The sequence below is a fragment of the Mastigoproctus giganteus genome, chromosome 1, assembly GCF_048544385.1.
Source record: "Mastigoproctus giganteus isolate SK-2022 chromosome 1, ASM4854438v1, whole genome shotgun sequence".
In the NCBI taxonomy this organism is placed as follows: Eukaryota; Metazoa; Arthropoda; class Arachnida; order Uropygi; family Thelyphonidae; genus Mastigoproctus; species Mastigoproctus giganteus.
Genome location: NC_143575.1, coordinates 253,854,119 through 253,867,358, shown reverse-complemented (window position 1 = coordinate 253,867,358; position 13,240 = coordinate 253,854,119). Strand labels below are relative to the sequence as shown.

The following is a 13,240-nucleotide window of genomic DNA, read 5'->3' as shown; positions in this document are numbered from 1 at the left end:
TTATGAATCCATAAATGCAGTATTAAATACCAACGAATAATAGATATATATTTAATAAATTATTAGGGCGCTTCGCCCCTGCTCGCCAACTATTTAATAAATTACTAGGGCGCTTCGCCCCCTGCTCGCCAAACCCCCGCTCACATTCTTCTACTTATAATGTAGAGGTATGACAGAGTAAATAAAATCTTTTCTAAATAAAAGACACACCTGTCAAAATGCCCTGATCGAAATCTAATAGCGTTTACATAGATCACTTAGGAAATGGCCTTTTGCTTCGGGGTCCATAATGCGTGAGGAATATTGTTGCATATGAAGGAGCAGGACTAAAACATTTAATTAAAATATTTAAAATATTTACAAAATTCTAAACTATTTACAAATATACAAACTATATCGAGTCCGTTCATCAGCTGCATTACAATGGAACATTAAATGATGCCAGGTGTGGTGACGTATACTACAGAGTGAAGCACATGCATGAGATTGGGGCGCCTCCGTAGCCAGGTGGGAAGGAGCAGCAGTGCGTAGCACACTCTTCTTGATTAGATCGGGGTTCGAACCCGTCACCACCAAATACGGAGGATGCGGAAAGGTCAGGGAATGACCACCGAATATCCCGGAGCAATATGGCCTTAGTTGCTAATGCTCCTAAAAACCAAAATAACAACATAACAACAGCATGAGGTTGGTGAACGTTATGGAGGCAGTTGTCTTTCAATGGGCGACAACAATATAATTTTTTACCGGCGCATTTGTAGTGACGCAATTGCCCGCCTTCTTCTCCCATTGGCTCGAATAAGTGACGTAATTTCTTCGCTTTCTCCCACTAGCTAGAATAAATATCACTAGGAGGAAAACTTTTTTAATGTATTGAGAGATATTCTTATATTTATTAAAGGTTAAATCTCGTGTATGCAAGAATGTGTACGTGACAATTATAAGTGCAAATTTTGTCCAAAAATTTGAGTTCTTGGGTCCTGGCGTGATATGGGCTTGGCACACCCAGGGTCCTGAGCTGGATATCATCATTCTTCCCTTTCTTGGTGATTCCTTTCTACTTCTCTCTCTCTCTCTCTCTCTCTCTCTCTGATTGTAACTGAGGAATTTTTTTTTTTTGGCTGATGCAGCATAAGCATCAGGTTTCCTAGAACCATACGGCTAATAATAATAATACATAATAATATAAATTAAAAATTCATAATTCATAATTTATTCACAAATCCATAGTTTTTATAAGCACACATGGCAGTTAATTCTTAATTTATAATTTACTCACTAGGTGGATCACTTGGCGCGACTTTGGAAAATTTTGTTTTAGGTCAAAAATAAATGGTCGATCAGATTATTTTTCTCCTGTAACAACGAATGTTATGATTTTATTTATTTAACGTTTCTTTTTCTAACTCTCCATTGCAGGCTGTTATTATATGCTAATAGTTACAAGACGGGAAGGCGCACTATAGCCTCAGCAGCTTATGCGCCAACACACGCAAGACAGGTAAATTGCTGACAGATTACCTAAACTTAATCTCCAGTATTCTTTAAAATGAGAATTTTTAATGTTTCTTAAATGCCCTTATAGATTTGTTTCCCATGAGTATATTTTCTTGGAATGATAACAACAATTTAAATCAATATCTGCATTTATTAGTGAACTCATGAGAAGAAAACTTGCGTTAATAAAATAAAAAGGAAACGAACATTATGGACGAAAGTTGCTCTGAGGCTTCTGGAACTAAAGGAAACAAAGTGTTTATATTGCCTGGTAAGTATTTATAATGCTTTTAAAAATATGTATACTTAAATTCCTAGAATTCCCAATATTTTTTACAGGTGCATGTGAAATATTTATCCTTACTTCAAGTTACTAAAAATTAATTATAATCTGATTCTAGAGATCTCATTCATTGTGATATTTTAAATTCATTAGTGAGGAGGGATGGTGGAGACCAGCTTCCCTGGATGTGACTTCCTTTAGGCTGGCTGGCTGGCTTAGTAAATTTTGTAATGGAAATAATGTTTTGAAGACTCCATGTGGTGAAAGTGCATCTGTGAATAAAAATGATGTGGAACGGTAGATTTTGCATTTTCCGTCTTTAACACAACAGTATGAACCCAAAGACATCTTTAATGTAGATGAAAGTGGCCTCTTTTATTGTGCTTTACCAAGTAAATTGTTATTGTTTACAGTTTCTAATTCTTTTGATTATAAAAAAGAAAAACAAAGAGTAACAATTTTAGTGAATATAAATTCTTCAGGACAAAAAGAACAACCATTGATAATTAATACTGCACTGAGACCAAGTTGTTTTAAAAGCATGAATATGGCATCCGTGAATGTTTATTGGTATGCCAATAAAAAAGCATGGATGAGGAGTGCTAATTTTTCTGAATTTTTTTATAATTTGGACAAAAAAATGAAAGAAGAAAACAGGAAGATCTTACTGTTTTTAGATAAGCCTCCCTGTCATCCCAAAATATTGAATTTAAGTAATGTCAGTCTATTACTTCTTCCTAATACATCGTTTGTCAACCACTGGACCAAGGTATCGTTCGGTTGTTTAAATTGTTCTACTGCTGACATTAGTAGCTTGGATGTAAATGGATGCTGATTGGTTGTGGTACTTGTTTGGAAGAGAGTGTGGGAGGGGGAGAATTAGAAGCCAAGAGAGATTAGGAGCCAGGTTAATCCCTAATAGATATATGCGATCTTGTCTAGAAAAGCAATTTGCATCAAATATGAGACAGGACTGAGTTTTAGAATGATTGAAGGATAGAAAGTTGTTTTCTGCATGTCACCTCAAAACATAATATCCAGGCAATCCTGCAAAAGAATTCGTGATGAAGGTTTCTACAATGGAAAGTACTAGCAGTGTGTAATAGGAGATAATTGGTTTTCAGGTATACTTTTGGTAAAAAAAACTTATACTATGGGAGTAAAAAGTTGACTTGCATAGAGACTTTTTGCAAATATAAAGCTGAAATTCACAGTTTTTGCCATTGTAAGGAAAGGGAAATCAGTATGTCTCTTCAGATTTTAAAAAAAGAGGATTGATTAATAAAAAAAGAGAATTGATTGAGACGCCCTATGAATGTACTTCATTTTTTAGCAGTAGTATTTGTAGAGCTAAATGATGCAAGAAAGCAAGCTTAGAGTATCAGCCAAAAAAAAAGTGACACTTACCACATCACCTGTCCATCCTCTAACAGTGTTTCTAGTTCTTTCTTGAATTTAATCGGACTTCCCACTTCCAAAACACCACATGGAAGCTTGTTTCAACAATCAACCAACTGCTTGCAGAAAGAAAACTTCTACATATCTATCCTGCAATTATCCTTCTTTCTTCGGTTTGAATTTATGTTCCTTCATGTGTGTAGTCTGAACAGGAGGAAAGATGCCATCAGCACTTAGCTTACTCAATCTATTCAAAGAATTACACATTTTAATCAGATCAGGGTCTCCAGATACTGCAATTTGCAGAACTGAAGCCTTTCTTGGTAAGAGTACCCCTGAGTTCTTCCTCTAATCTTTTTCTCTGCACACCCATTTCAACAGTCCACATCTCTCCTAAAATAAGGTTTCCAGACATGTTATCTATGCCCCCTCATGTGTTCAGGAGGAAAGATGCCATCAGACCGAGCTTACTCAATCCATTCAAAACCTTACACACTTTAATCATTTCTCCTTGCAGTTATGTAGTCTGCAGATGCTGCAATTTGCAGAACTGAAGCCTTTCTTGTTAAGAATACCCTTTTGTTCTCTCTCACTATTCTCTTCTCGGCACATGTTCCAACAAAGCCACATCTTTTCTAAAATGAGACTTCCAGACCTGTATGCAGTACTCAAGATGTGGTCTAAGCATTACCTTATACAATTGGATTATTACCTCCTTATTATTACCCAGAAAAGATCATTCTCCTGATTACATTTTTTTTTTTTTTTTTTTTTTGGCAATTCTATTGATTAAGAAGCAGGAGCAAAGCAAAAGCCACATATGATCACATTTTTCAATAATACAAATGCAGGGGTAGATCTTTTAGGTCAGGTTTGTGATGTTAGTGGAAGTTGTTTATGTCAGGCTGTTCTCTGATTGCTAAATGTTGCACATATAAATACTTTTTTTTTTTTAATGAAAATCCCAAACACAAAAGGTATCAAAACCTATAGTACTTAGTACCGTGCATGGGTTGAAGGAGAAGTATGGGGGAATATGCCGGAAACTTTGCTCTAGAAACTAAACATGGGTTTCACCACTTCAAGCCTCCAATAAGCAAAATGATGGTATTGCACCGGTTGATGAGTGCAATCTACCACCTAGAAAACCGCATATATTTATATGGCAAATCACAGATATGAAAAGTTGTTAAATACAGTTTTCTTGAGCATGTTAATTCAGTGGGAGTTTATCAAACTACAAATGAAAAGAAGATCAGCTGTATCTGAAGCACCAGCTTAGCCCAATGATGAGTGCAATTCAGTTCTTTTTGAAGATGTTACAGAACCCATGGCTAACCAAGATATTAGACAGAGTGGGTACATTCATGTAAAAAAATTGAAGAAAAACAAGACCGAAAATTAGTGTTTTGGTCATGTAAAGTGATTGGGCAATCTGTTTTGTGGACGTTTTGGTGATAGCACCCTAATCCTATGGTTTTTTGTGCATCTCGAAAGTACAACCCCAAGAAAACCTGTATGAGATTGTAAAGGGGAAAAAAATCTGCAAATATAAAAATAAATTTTAATAAATTGATGGACAATGGCCCTCCATGCACTTGATACCATTACAGAAAAAACCATGCAACTAGTAGTGTTAAAATACAATGGTTATTTATACAGTGGCCACTTTATTAGGTGCACCTACATAATAAGTGAATATTCTCCCCCACCGCACCCCCCAAGCTGTCTGAATAGTCTTGATTTGTTGTTGGTTGGGCTCAACAAGATGCCAGAAGCGTGGGGAGGGATGCTGGTCCATGTTGAATCAATTACTTCTTACAGTTGTTACAAATTGGATGGTTGTGGATCTCTACTCTGAAGAGCTCATTCCTTCTCACCTCACAGGTATTCAGATCTCATGACTGGTGGGGGGGAAGTCATTGCAGTGGCCTGAATTCACTCATGTTCCTGGAATCAGTTCTGTACAATTCTGGCCTTGTGATATTCTGCATTGTACTGTTGCAAAAACCCATTCACAAATGGACACATTGCAGCCATGGAAGGATGCATTTTGTTGAAAACAATTTCCAGAAAACCTGTGTCATCCAAATATTGTTTAACTGGTGTTTAGAGGCCCAGTATATTCTGTGAAAACATTTCCTATGCCATTACTCTATCAACCAGCCTGAATTGTTGTTCACCTGGCAGGGCCTGAATTCACTCATGTTCCTGGAATCAGTTCTGTACAATTCTGGCCTTGTGATATTCTGCATTGTACTGTTGCAAAAACCCATTCACAAATGGACACATTGCAGCCATGGAAGGATGCATTTTGTTGAAAACAATTTCCAGAAAACCTGTGTCATCCAAATATTGTTTAACTGGTGTTTAGAGGCCCAGTATATTCTGTGAAAACATTTCCTATGCCATTACTCTATCAACCAGCCTGAATTGTTGTTCACCTGGCAGGATGGGTCTTTGGACTTGTTCTGTTTTCACCATATTCTTATCCTTCCAACAGTATGAAACAGCAGAAACAAGGATTTATGAGGACAGTGCTTTTAATAGGCCTATACTGCTCAGTGTTCGCATTCCTGAGCCCACTCTAATTGTACCTTCTTGTTTCTTTGCTGATGGGATGCAACCCGATTTGGTTGTCAGCTGCAATATTCCATCTATGAGAAGGCAGGATTAGTTGCAAATTCTGCAATGCATGTTTGGATACCACTACTGGGTATTTGACTGACTGACTAGTCTTTTTGTTACCCTGCACCAGTCTTGTCATCTTCACACATCATGCATCAATGAGCTGTTTCCAGTGACAGAATCATTGTTGGGTGAATATTATTCAGCTTTTGGATCAGTCCCGAAGCACCTGAGATAGTCACATGAAAACCCCAGCAGGGTTGCAGTTTCCTAGATACTAGTGCATCTGACTCTGACTAATGCCCTGTTCAAAGTCACTAAATTGCATATTTATAGCATCTTCATGTGTATGTATCCACACATGCACTAAATGTGTGGATATGCACTTAGTGCGTGGTAAGAACATATGCTATTTACTGAAGAGCAGTCCATTTCATGAAAATGGTAGATGTACCTAATAAAGTGGCCATTCAGTGTATATATATCTCATGTTTGGTGGTATGAATCAGAGCTATAATGCTCAATACATTCTATGTTGATATCAATATTTATAAAAGAATAAGAGAAGTTTACCTCACTTCTGTAGAACACTTCCGTATGATACTCTCCAGAAATTAAAACGAAAACTCTCCAGAAATTAAAACGAAAATTTAAAATAATTTTTAAATCCTACTGTAAAGTAAGATTTTTGATTTTTTAAAATTGTTTTCGTTTTAATTTTTGGAGAGTATCATATTGAGGTAAACTTCTCTTATTCTTTTACTATGAAAACAACAGGGATTACCTTTATTTTAGATATAGGAATCTTCTTTTCCAGCCAAATCTCCTAGTCCAACACGCTAATTGATATCCCCTTTGGGAAGGGGATATCAATTTTACAAAAAATGTGGGACATCTTCCCCACTGTCAGGACCGTAGTGTTCAGACTCCTCCGTCTCAACATTGAGTGCTCAAGACTTCTGTCTTCAAACACCATACCTCTGTCAGCAAGGAAACCATTATGTGGATTGACATAAAATTAAATTTTGAAGGTCTAAAAGCTTAATAAATATGGACCAATTATTCTTTTTCGTCCTGTAGCGTGACATTAGAATTAAAATTTAGGGGTCTAAAAAGCTTAATGGATATGGGGGATTATTCTCTACATTCTTTAAGTGACTAGAACTTTTCGGGGTGTCATGTTCACAGGAATAGACCAACTCACAATTAATCCAAAACTTTTGTCTTGTCTTATGTTGTAGTTTTTGTTCTTCACGCATGCGTATAAGTGACCAATCGTTGGACAATAGGATTGGTCTATGGATATTGATTGAATTTTCATGTAGTTTCATCTCTAACATTTCTGCAATAAGTAATTTGTGGTAGTTGTGTTGAATATTTATAATTTTTGTTTCATTAAAGCTGATTGAATGTCGTTCATTTATTGCGTGGAATGAAAGTTCCGATGCATTTGAATGACCCGCCCACACTGAAGCTTCGTGTTGTTTTGCTCGAAGCTGTGCCACTCCCATGGTAGATCCTACACAAACAGCGTCGCAATTTTTGCATGGGATGCTGTATACTAGGTCATGCTGTGATTGAAATGTGGTGTTTAAATGTCAATTTCTGAAGAATGCGTATAATTTGTTCATGGGTTTTGCTATGATTTTCATGTCGGTTCCCTTGCATATTTGGTTAAGTTTATTGTACCAGTATTCAACATATGGAATGGTAATGAAATGTATTTTGGCCTTGTTGGATTTTGGTGCAATGTTTGTTTTGAGGTTGTTTATTTTTTCACGGGCTAATGTTTTAACTTTGTTTATATAGGTTAGTCGGTAACCCTTATTTGAGAATCTTCTGGTTAATTCATTTATTTCTGTTGTTAAAGAAAACTGGGTGGAAGAATATTTAAAGGTGTTGAGAAATTGATTAAGCATAACCGATTTTTTTGTATGGTTGGGGATGATAACTGTGGAAATGCAACAGCATCCCCTTATTAGTAGGTTTTCTGTATATACTGAAATTTAGTTTTTGGTCTAATTTGTGTATGGTAAAAATTAAGAAAATTTATGGAGTGGGTTTCTGCTTCAATTTCTAATTCAAATTTTAATCCCTGATGGATGTTATTAAAAACCTGTAGAATATTGTTTATGGTCAAATGATCTGTGATAATTAGGATGTCATCCAGATATCTTCCGTAATAGGTGATCTGTGGTATTAGCATTAGTAGAGGCATTTGATGCAAGAAAGCAAGCTTATGCAGCATCAGCCAAAAAAAAAAAAAAAAAAAAACCCACTTCCACTTCACCCCTCTGTTCGTTCAAAATACCTGTCCAGCTGAGCCTTAAACTTATTTAGGCTATCAACCTCCACCACAAGGGATGGAAGTCTGTTCCACCAACCAACCACCCGCTGGCTAAAGGCAAATTTCCGCACGTCTATCCTACATCTGTCTTTCCTCAATTTGAATTTATGCCCTCTCAGGTGATTTTTCTGAGCTAGAGGAAGAATCCCATCAGCATTGAGCATGCTTAAACCATTCAAGGCTTTATACACCTCTATCAGATCACCTCGCTGGTGCCTAGTCTCCAGACACTGTAATTTGCAAAACTTAAGCCTTTCTTTGTAAGAGCACCCCTTTGTTACATTCACTAATCTTGTTGCCCTTCTCTGTACTCGTTCCAGCAGCTCTACATCCTTCTTGAAATGAGGCCTCCAGACCTGTATACAGTACTCTAGATGTGGCCTGACCATCGCCTTATACAATGGAATAATCACCTCCTTATCCCTGCTGGAAAAATTCCTGTATATCATTGACAATACTCCATGAGCTACTCTTGCAGCCCGTCTGCACTGCCCAGAGAACTTCATATCTGCCTGCACAACCACCCCCAAGTCCCTTTCATTCTCTACCACTGTCAGTGTAGTACCACAGAGTTGATACGTTGCTCTGGGGTTGCTGTTTCCCATGTGTAGTACTTTACATTTGTCAATGTTAAACTTCATTTGCCACCTCTCAGCCCATCTGCTCAACCTTTCCAGATCCTGTTGCAGCAGCATAGTGTCAGTAGTGTCCTTGACAACCCTGCCAACCTTTGTATCATCTGCAAACTTGGACATTAAGCCCGATATACCATCATCAATATCATTTATAAATACAGAAAACAATAATGGACCCAACACTGAGCCCTGAGGGACTCCACTAATAACATCAGTCCATGATGAGCAGTGTCCATTGATTACCACTCTCTGTCTTCTCCCCCTCAACCACCCCTTTATCCATAGCAGCAATTTGCCTCCAATGTCACACTGTAAATGGATCAAGATGGATCTTTTCTAATTTGTCTAAGTATAGCTCAGCAATGGGTCCACTGATGTTTAGGCTCATTGGGAGGCCAAAAATCTGTCTGTATATTTTTTCTTGAAAGAGAATGTAATTAGCATTTACTAATAGTTTCGTTAGTTCGAAGATTTTGTCTTTGGGAAGTCTGGGGTTATTAATTTTTATGTTATCATCGTTTAAGTAGGCCCAGACTATGTCTAAGGCATAAGGTACATTTACATTAGTGTATAGTGAAGTCACGTCCAGTGAATGTAACTTCATATCCTCCTTGATATGGAGATCTTTAAGGTTCATGAATAAAGCATCGTAGTTTTTTATGTTATATGTTAGAAGTTCTTGAAGTGGTTTTAGAATTGGGTAGATGAACATGGCAAAGGAAGCAAAGGCTGCATTCTTATATGACACGATTGGATGTATTGGGTATCCTGTTTTGTGTAATTTTACTTAGCATTAGCATTAGTAGAGGCATATGATGCAAGAAAGCAAGCTTATTCAGCATCAGCCAAAAGAAAAAAAAAAAAAAAAAAACCACTACTCCCATTTCACCCCTCAATTCGTTCGAAATACCTGTCCAGCTGAGCCTTAAATTTGTTTAGGCTATCAACTTCAACAACAAGCGATGGAAGTCTATTCCACAAACCAACTGCCCGCTGGCTAAAGGCGAATTTCCGCACATCTATCCGACATCCGTCCTTCCTCAATTTGAATTTATGCCCTCTCAGGTGATTATTCTGAGCAAGAGGAAGAATTCCATCGGCATTGAGCATGCTCAAGCCATTCAAAGCCTTGTACACCTCTATCAGATCACCTCGGCGATGCCTAGTCTCCAGGCTCTGTAATTTGCAAAACTTAAGCCTTTCTTCGTAAGAGCAACCCTTTGTTCCATTCACTAATCTTGTTGCCCTTCTCTGTACTCATTCCAGCAGCTCTACATCCTTCTTGAAATGAGGCCTCCAGACCTGTATACAGTACTCAAGGTGTGGCCTGACCAATGCCTTATACAAGGGAATAATCACATCCCTGTCCCTGCTAGAAAAATTCCTGTATATCATTGACAAGACACCATGAGCTACTCTTGCAGCTCGTCTGCACTGCTCAGAGAACTTCATATCTGCCTGCACAATTACCCCCAGGTCCTTTTCATTCTCTACCACTGTCAGCGTAGTACCACAGAGTTGATACGTTGATCTGGGGTTACTGTTTCCCATATGTAGTACTTTACATTTGTCAATGTTAAACTTCATTTGCCACCTCTCAGCCCATCTGCTCAACCTTTCCAGATCCTGTTGCAGCAGCATAGTATCAGTAGTGTCCTTAACAACCCTGCCAACCTTTGTATCGTCTGCAAACTTGGACATTAAGCCTGATACACCATCATCAATATCATTTATAAATACAGAAAACAACAATGGATCCAACACTGAACCCTGAGGAACTCCACTAATAACATTAGTCCACGTTGAGCAGTGTCCATTGATTACCACTCTCTGTCTTCTGCCACTCAACCATCCCTTTATCCATAGCAGCAATTTGCCTCGAATGCCACACTTCTCCAATTTGTGCAGCAGTCTTCCATGCGCAACAGTATCAAAAGCCTTTCTAAGATCCAAATATATAATATCAAAGTTATTCCCTGCATCCAGTTCTTTTGTGACTACATCATAGTATCCAATCAAATTGGTCAGACAAGACCTGCCCTTAACAAACCCATGCTGTGTCTGAGCTATAACTGAATTCTTGTCCAGATGATCCTGCAGTGCTTCTTTAACCAGTGCCTCCATTAATTTTCCTGGAACCGAAGTTAAACTAACAGGTCTATAATTACTTGTGTCAGCCTTTGATCCTCCTTTGTGAATTGGGGTTACATTTGCACATCTCCAGTCCATGGGTACCTCCCCTGAGTCCAAAGAAGCTCTCATAATTATGGCTAGGGGTTTGCTTACTTCCTTTGCTGCCTCCTTTAATATAACTGGATAGATCCCATCCACCCCGGGTGCCTTTTTTATGTTTATCCTCAACAATTTCTCCTCCACTTTCCTCTCAGTTATTAGAAAATCATCTAGCTCACTGCCAATGTTTACTTCACCTACGACATTCCCCTTCCTGAATAACTCCTCATGTGTGAATGTAGATGCAAAATACTCGTTTAGATTGTTAGCCACCTGAGCTGGATCCTCAACTGTTGAACCATCAACATCCAGTGGACTAATCTGATTCATCCCTCTCCTTCTTGAGTTTAAATAGGTAAAGAACTCTTTTCTGTTTTTCTTTGCATCCTTTGCCAAGGATTTCTCATAATCTGCCTTTGCCTGCCTAATCTCCTTTGTGACTTGGTTACAGACCAACTTATATGTATCATAGGCTTCCACGTCACCCATTAATTTGTATGTATCCCATGCATTTTTCTTCTCTGCCATATGTCTCATTAGTTCATCTGACAACCATTTAGGCCTGAACCTTGAACAATATTTCTTGGTTGGTATGTAAAGCCTGGTAGCTTCTAAGATTAGTTCCTTGAATGCTTCCCATTTTGAATTTGCTGTTGGTAACATCATCAGTTGGTCCCACTGTATAGAATTTAAATACTGTCTCAGACCAGCATAGTCTCCTTTACGAAAGCAAAAACCCTTCCCTTTACCTCTGATGGTAGTTGCCTCCTTGAGTAAATCCCACTTCAGCACACTGTGATCACTGCCACCCAGTCGTTCATTTATCTGCAGATTCCTAATGCATGAAGAATCACTACTGATAATCAGATCAAGAGTATTACTCCCTCTAGTTGCCTCCCGAACATGCTGGTGTAGAAAACAATCATCCAATAAATCCACAAAAGCCTTGCTAGTGTGTGAGTGACCAACCCACAAATTCCAGTCAATATCTGGGAAATTAAAATCCCCCATTATAAGACTCTCTGATTTACTGGCCCACTCTATTTCCCTGTACAGTATCTTATTATACTCATCAGAGTCATTAGGCCTATAGCACACTCCTACTCTCAATTTTGATTTACCTATGCTTATGTCACACCAAACTGACTCAACACTGCACTGTCCAGCGATGTCAACTGGCTTCACTTCCTTGGATTTTATGTGTTTTTTAACTAATAGCATAACCCCTCCTCCCTTCCTATCCTGTCTATCCTTTCTGTAGACGTTGTACTCCCCAAATTCCAGTTCTGCATTCCTTATATCTGTGTGACACCACGTCTTGGCCTTATATCTGTGTGACACCACGTACTTGGCCAAATAAGGTTGGGATATTATAAGTGCGGGCTTTAATTTGTTTAAGTTGGGCCATAGTGATGTGGTCATCTTACCTATAAATGGTGAGCATTTTGTTATATTTGATAACTAGGCTGTTGAACTCTGATGGTGCAACCTCTTCGTATGTTGTCGTGTCTGAAATGATGGTGTATAATTTATTTATATAATCTCCTTTATTGAGAATAAAGGAGATTATACAATATGGTAAACCCCCGCTATTCGCAGTATCTGCATTTGCGGTCGCTGATTTAATATAAAACGAAACCTAAAAAAATGTGAATTTTTAAAGCGGCGTGAACATTTTCCGCCATAAAAAAAATATGGGCGTGGCTAAAATTATCTTTCCCGGTCAAAACAGTGCTCAGTGGGTGAGGAGGAGAGGGGTGACAAAATCGCGAGCGTGGATGTTTCTCGCTAATCCTTGTTCAGTATGTGTTATGCGCTTGTCATGGAAGGTTTCGTCGTTTGCTTTTAATTTATATGTTATAAATTGAATAAATTTATCAATTTATAAATTGATATGATTACAAAAGTGATAAATCTACCGTTTTGCAGTGTAAAGCAGACTTTTTCGCGTGTGTTAATGGAAGAAAGTGACTTTATTGTGGACAAGTTTTTTCTAATCCGTACAAAATATGGCTACGAATAACAAGGGAAATGTGAAAAGATCCAAGAAGGTGATGACATTAGCGAATAGAATTGAGTTATTAGATAAAATTTCTAATGGTGAAAGTGTCTCCTCAGTGGCAAAATATTATAAAATCAATTAGTCAACGGTACGATCAATCAAGAAATCGGAAGAAAAAATCTGCCGTAGTGTCTGTGAAAACGCGCTAATTGCTTCAA

General features: G+C 38.0%; 1 protein-coding gene across 1 annotated transcript in view; it reads left to right on the top strand.

The window, feature by feature from the left end:
- Positions 1-1,674: 1,674 nt before the first annotated feature.
- LOC150091790 (ribonuclease H2 subunit B) overlaps positions 1,675-13,240 on the top strand; it is a 76,164-nt gene continuing 64,598 nt past the window's right edge. Inside the window, exon 1 of the mRNA XM_090369726.1 lies at positions 1,675-1,768. Coding sequence (XP_090225852.1) covers positions 1,708-1,768 — 61 coding nt within the window. The 5' untranslated portion in view covers positions 1,675-1,707. The remainder of the gene's footprint in view (positions 1,769-13,240) is intronic.